The sequence below is a fragment of the Chaetura pelagica genome, unplaced genomic scaffold (genome assembly GCF_000747805.2).
Source record: "Chaetura pelagica isolate M959 unplaced genomic scaffold, ChaPel_1.0 scaffold1629, whole genome shotgun sequence".
Classification (NCBI taxonomy): Eukaryota; Metazoa; Chordata; class Aves; order Apodiformes; family Apodidae; genus Chaetura; species Chaetura pelagica.
In genome coordinates this window covers 39,351-45,716 of record NW_009954503.1, presented here as the reverse complement: position 1 = coordinate 45,716, position 6,366 = coordinate 39,351, and the positions used below count along the sequence as shown (strand labels likewise).

At 57.7% G+C, this 6,366-nt stretch overlaps 1 protein-coding gene across 1 annotated transcript in view; it reads left to right on the top strand.

Moving 5' to 3' along the window:
* Positions 1-4: 4 nt before the first annotated feature.
* INCENP (inner centromere protein antigens 135/155kDa) overlaps positions 5-6,366 on the top strand; it is an 11,175-nt gene continuing 4,813 nt past the window's right edge. Inside the window, exons 1-9 of the mRNA XM_010004634.1 lie at positions 5-15; positions 205-318; positions 2,217-2,884; positions 3,924-3,975; positions 4,330-4,363; positions 4,502-4,601; positions 5,258-5,348; positions 5,958-6,090; positions 6,161-6,280. Coding sequence (XP_010002936.1) covers positions 5-15; positions 205-318; positions 2,217-2,884; positions 3,924-3,975; positions 4,330-4,363; positions 4,502-4,601; positions 5,258-5,348; positions 5,958-6,090; positions 6,161-6,280 — 1,323 coding nt within the window. The remainder of the gene's footprint in view (positions 16-204; positions 319-2,216; positions 2,885-3,923; positions 3,976-4,329; positions 4,364-4,501; positions 4,602-5,257; positions 5,349-5,957; positions 6,091-6,160; positions 6,281-6,366) is intronic.

Here is a 6,366-nt window from a genome sequence, read left to right as displayed (position 1 = left end):
TTCAATGAGTAGCTGGTGACGGGGTCTGTGTGCTCGGCAGCTGGGGCCGGGCCCCGGTGCTGGGGGGCTGGCACGGCTCGGTTTCTCACCCAGCACTCCCCTTCCTCTGTAAGCGGCCTCTGCTTTGTGCGTGGGCTGGGCTCAGGGCTGTTTGAAGCCGTGGGGGCAAATAATCTCTGTCTTGTGCGTTTGTCTGCTCAACAGCAACTTCGGGGCCGAGCCTGAGTTGATGCCCAAGGCGCCGTCCCAGAGGAGGCGCCCCAGGAAAAGGCAGTCCTGGGGAATGAAGGAGGAGAGTGAGGAGCTGAGCAGGAGGAGGTAGGTGGGCTGCTTTGGCAGGGCTTAGGAGAGGAGCAGAATGGTAACAGTTTCCAGACAAAACAATGTGGAATTGTCCCTTTCTTCCCCGAGTTAGCAAATGCATTTAAAAGGGCACGTCAGGATCAATCAGCACTTGGACTCCTCTGAAGGCTTGGGCTGCACTTTGCTGCTTTTCTTCACTTCCATGTTTTTCTTCTCTCTTTTTTTCTGTTTATAAACAAAGAGCAAGAAATACTCTGTCTTCTGGTCTCTTTGGACTTGAGATTTGTTTGATTTGATTTTGTTGCAGTGCAGGTTTTGAGCTGAGGTTGTCCCTGGTGTTTGCTTTGTGCCAGCAGTGCCAGGCAGAGCTGGTGTGTCCGTAGCTGCAGCGGGGACAGGAGGGCTCCCAGGGATCAGCACCAACACTGGAGTGGGAATTCCAAGTGGTTTGCTTGGAACCAACTGCACTGGAGGCTTTGAAAGCTGGTCCTAAGCAGCAAACAGATGCCAGGACAGGCTGGTGTAGGGCTTGATTGAATTGCACGTCTAACTAGGGCTGCTAATGAACTTCATCAGCACCACTGCTTGGTGGCAGCTGAGTGTCTGTCCCCTCCTGGGCCAGCAGTGGGGTGTCAGGGTCACCTTCCCTCCAGCCCAGCAGGTGGGAGGGTGGGCACAGCAGCAGCTGCTGCAGGGGGACCCAGGGCCCCCCGAAAGGCCCTTCAGTGTTAAGGCACCTCCATCTTGATAAGCATGGTGAAAAGGCCACGGAAGCTGGGTAGGGAGAGTCAGAAGTAGAAGATTGTCAGAAACCAGACATGGAGGATGGAGAGAACAGCAAGAATAGCAAGGAAGTGTGGGAAGTTGATGCGTGTGTGGTGACGGGGGGCAGGAGAGGGAGCTGCTGCAGATCTGAGTGGGGAGAGCTCTGGAGCTGCTGCTGGTGCTCAGGGAGCAGCTGGATTGGTCCCCTGGAGAGCACGAGCTCAGTGTGAGTTTTCCCTCAGTGAAGCTGTGAGGAAGAGCTGCTGGTGTGACAGATCCCGGCCCCTGTTCCTCCAGAGGAAGCTCCTGCTGTGGGTCCATCCTGCAGGGTCAGCCCATTGTTGTCTGCCTTGCCCTGGCTTTCAAACCCCAGCTCTTGCTGTATTGTTAATGAGGCATTTCCCACTTGGTGTTTTTTGGCTGATTCTAGCCAAAAGTCTCTGCTCTTGGTAGAGGTCAGAGTGGGAAAGTGAGGATGTGGCTCTGGGAGGAGGGGGAGGGTGTTGCCTGGAATGCTGGCAGTGGGACAAGTTTCTGCCTGCTAGTGGTCATGCATGCAGGGCTGGAAAACCTTGTTGATGCCCCACAGGGGGTTTTCTTGCCCACCTTTTCCAGCTGTTGTGCCCTTCATCCTGGGGAGCAGCAGAGCCTGTTTGTTCCAGCTGGGATCCTGAGGATCTCCACAGGGGAAGCTTCCACGTGGAGCTGGTCACGGGAGGCTGTGATACTCTCCATCCAAACTCCCTCCCTGTCTGGATGTCTGTGCTTGGCTCCAGGCAGAGTGGAGGTGGTTGTACCAGGATGACTTTAGTGTCCCCTGGTGTCAGTTCTGCTCCGTGTTCCTGGCTGCAGAGAGCAAGGAGTGTCCTGGCACCTCAGCTGCAGGTTGTGTCCGTATGGTGCCACAGGTGGGGTGACATCCAGCAAGGTCTGCTCGCAGGGAGCACTGGGCAGCAATGGCTGAGCTGCTCCAGCTGAGTCTGCCAGAGCTCTCAAGGTTCAGCTCCTCCTGTGAGGGGGAAAGGTGGAGGGAAGAAGCCTGCAGGTTCACCTCAAAACTTGTTACCTGCTTTTATTTTTCCCCCCTCTAAAACCCATTTGGGAGGGGGAGACTTCTTTGTTGCTTCATTTCAAACTTTTTATTCCAGGTTGTCCAGAAGGAGAAGCAGCATCAAGGCAGTATCTTCCAAACCCAGCTCCCAACAGCAGCACAGGGAGGAGCAAGGCCAGAAGCCCAGTGCTCAGGGGGAGGAGGTGGCTGTGCCCAGCTGTGCCAGGAGGTCCCAGGCCAGGGAGCTCCCTGAGCCAGCTGGGAAGGGACTGGAAGAAGGTCCCGTGGTGACAGCAGATGGCCAGGACTGCCCTGGGGGTGCTGGCAGGAGGGATGGAGCCCATGGAGCTGCCACGGGGGCTGCAGCCACTGAGCTGCAGGACGTGTCCTCTGCCCCTGCCATCCCTGGGGGCCTGACGGCGGAGGAGGAGGAGGCCCCCAAAAGAAGAGCAAGTACCTCCACCCCCAAGGCTGCTAGAGGTGGAGATCCTGCCATGCTCCAACCAGATCTGTCTCCTGGAAGCCTCGCAAAGCTGCTTTTCCAAGCCTCTGAGAGCAGAACGGCCCTGGGGAGCTCCAAAACGCGCTGTCGCTCTGGGCGCCGCAGCCTGGTGGGAGGTTCCCACGGGAGCCACAGGGCATCCCTGGCACAGAGGTGTTCCCTGGCTGGCAGGAGGACCAGCGCGATGCAGAGGTCTGTCAGCAGGGCGAGGTCCAAGAAGGCAGCAGGGCAGGAATCATCCTCTGCCTCCAGCAGGGTGAGCTGTAAGTGTCTGTGAGTTGCTGAGTGTCTTCATTTGGCCGAATCAGCTCCTGGGCTCTGGGTGGAGCAGCAGCTGTGGAGCTGCTCCCCCGAGTTCCCTCTGGCTCCTCTCGAGCTCTTTGTTGACAGGCCCTGTGGCTTCCACCTGTCTGGGTGTGATCTGCAGGTCCCCATCCGCTGACAGAGCAAGGCTCAGCCGTGTTGTGCTGCAGCAGGTGAAGGAGGCACAGGGCTTGGAGGTTGGGATGCGTGGGTTGTGCGTGGGCAAAACAACCCCGAGAGTGGGAGGGAGAATGGAGTCTGGCTGGGTCTGGGCATCCGTGGGGCTTGGTCGATGGGAAGAGATGAGAGAGTTCCCTGGGGAGGGGCTTTCACTGCAGCATCTTCTGCCAGCTCTCCAAAAGTCTGTAGGAACGGGATGTCTCCAGCCCTGAAACTTGATGGAAGTTGGCAGAGGAACTGAAATGCTTTTTGGGTGAAGGTAGAAGAGTGGATGGACTGAGAATCAAATAGCAGAGTCATCGGAGGAAATGGGGCCCAGAAATCAGGCTATTCCTGGCAGCGCTGAGCTCCTCACCCCCTCTGTTCCCACTGCTCCTGGGAAGGTTTGGCTGTTTGGGCTTCCTAAAACTGCTGCTCCTGGAACCTGGCTGACTCCTGCTGAAGCACCCAGGCCTGTGGCTGTGTCAGCTTTGAGTCATGCTGTAACCAGGCGCTTGTTGCCACAGTCCCAGCTCTGTGGCCTGATGGGGGGGATGAAATCAGCCTCAATCCGCCCAATCTCTGCATGGAGCTGGAGCCAGTGCCTGGGAGAGGCTGTCTGTGGCACAGGCAGGAGCGTGTTTGTGCAGCTGGAGCTGCCTTCCCATCCCAGCCCCGTTTGCCAGGGACACCCGAGGGCGGCAGGAGCCGGGATGAGCCGTCGGTGTGTTCCCTGCCAGGGCAGCCTGCAGGGCCCCAGCTCTGCCACACGCTGCTGCTGCTGCTGCTGGGGAGCCTCAGAATGAAGTTCCCAAGCTGACTTGTGGTTTCCCCTTCCAGGTCAAAGCTCCCTGGAGGTTTTTGTGGAAGATGATGTGAGCAGCAGCGTGAGGTGAGGCTCCCTGCGGGGGGCTCTGGGGGTCACCAGCACCACGGACGTGGGGCTGCTCCTGTGACAGATGGTTTAGGGGATGTTGTCACGGGGGCTGGTTGATGTTCCAAGCTGGGGCTGTTCAGGCACAACCCTTCCCTGTCAGAAGCCTGGTCTGGATGGTGGTCAGATCTGTCTGAGGAGTTCCCAGTTCCACCTCTGGGTGGCCTGGATGAAGCAGGTTTGTGCCTCTGGGCGTCCTTAGATCTACCTGCACTTCCCTTGGGGTCACATCTGCTGGCTCCATCATCCTTCTGTCACCTGTAACTCACCCTTCAGAGAGCTGAAATAATGACAACAGCTTTTCTTTTACAGACCTGGGCTGGAACTGCATCCCCCAAGTAAAAAGGCAAGTTGTAAGGAGGGAGGGGAGCAGGGCCCAGCCTAGCAGTTGGAGGGGACTGGCTGCTCCAGGGCAGCATGTCCATGGCAGCCCTATTCCTTGGAGCAGCTGTGCTGAGGGAATGTGTATTTCCTGTTCCTGCAGGCTGCTGAGGGTGTCCCCCCTTCAAGCAAAAGCCTCCAAGCTGCCAGCCCTCCTGCACAGCACGTGCCTCCTGCAGAGCAGCAGGCAGGCAGCACTGAAGGTAACTTCAAGTTGGTCTTGCTTTTCTTGCATGAAGCCCCAAAGATACAGAGCAGGGAGTTACTTTGAGGCTTTTGTGGCAAATCTGAGCCTTGTGTCAATACAAAAGCAGCAGACAAGGTCATTTTTCAGGGAAGATGTGAGACGTGCAGTTAGCTAAGCAAGGACATCTTGTAAATGTGTCCAAGCCATGAGACAAATGCTGCCCTGTCCAGCTTCAGTCTGTGTAATGACAGGAAGTGGCTCTTAGACCTGGAATCTTCCACCTAAGACCATGTTCTGTTCAAGCAGCTTGACGTCCCTTTCCCCTGGGCTTGGCATCACGTGGGCATTCACAGGTCCCATTTCTTCACTGTGCCTCCAAGCAAGGAGAGAGGGAGGGTGAGGCCTTTGGTTTGTCCCCTGAGGGAGCTGTGGGATGTGGGAAGCAGCTGGAGCAGAGGGAGGAGAAGCTGGAGGCCTCTGGGAGAGGCAGGTTGTGCTTGTCTCGGGGGGTCTGTGCAGGACTGTACAGCACTGATGCTCCAGGTGGCCATCTGGGCTCCTGCTTTCTCAGGCTGGGTACATGGCACAGGGCTTAGAGCCCAAGGGAGCTGGAGGCAGGAGCTGGACCCTGCAGGTGCCCTGCACCTGGTGCTAACACAGGTCTCTTCCCAGGAAGCTCTGTAAAGCCCAGCAGCCAGAGCCAGAAGGAGGAGCAGGAGCAGCCCAGCACTGCCAAGTCCCAGGAGAATCCCTCACGCATCTGGTAGGAGCCACTGCTCTGGAACCACCTTTTAAGCCATTTGTTTCCCAACCTTGGGGTGTTTGCCTCTCTGCCCCTTCCAACGTTGTTTTGAAACCTTACTTGGCTAAATCTCATCTCCTGGGAGTTGCAAGTGCTTTTGTGAGCCTGTTTTGGGTCTGGCCACAGGTGTGGCTGGGGAAGCAGAGAGCAGATCATGTCCAGAGCAGCAGAGGGAGCTGGGGCAGCACAGTTACCCCAGCTCAGGTGTGACCCTGAGGGGCTTGCCCAGGGCTGGGGCAGGAGCAGTTTCCCAAGGCCACATCAGCAGGGGACTGTCTATTTTTCTCTTGTGCAAGTGTCTGGGATAGCTGACTTGCTTCCTCACTGCTTCTATGACTGGTGTTTCATAGGAGGTTTCAGCTGCTTTCAGCTTTGCCCTCAGTCTTCTGCTCTGTTTTCTCTGGGGTGAAGCTGCTGTGGGTGGGCAGGGCAGCAGCAGTGCCCTCTGCTCCCCCGTGCTGCCCTGTGTCCTCTGGGGGAGCCACCCGGTGGGGAGGGATGTCACAGCAGGTCAGTGCTGCTGGAAAGAGCAGGCTGGTGACCTGAGGTGCCTCTTGCTAATGCCATCAGGACAAGGAACTACAAACAGGCCATGGGTGCTCTGTGGGGGCAGCAGCCAGGGGGTCGCCCCCTTTCCCCTCTGGATGACAAGAACAGGAACCCAGCAACCCCAGCTCCACCCTGTTCCTCTCCAGCTAGCAAGGTGAGTGAGTGTCCTGGCCCTTTGCCTCCCTGTCCCTGACAGGTTCTGACTTCCCTCCCTCTCCTCGTAGGTGGTCAGGCCACTGAGGAACTTCCTGCAGGCTGTGCAGGGCACCCCGGGCTCTGCCGGACGTGGGGGCGTCATAAGGAGCTTCATCAAACGTGGCACCGCCAGCCGGCCTGACATCAAGGTGTGCCAGGGTCCCCCCTCCCCTGGCAGGGCAGGACAGGGAGCTGGGCTGGGGCAGTGGCAGGGGGGACACTTAGAAAAGAAAGG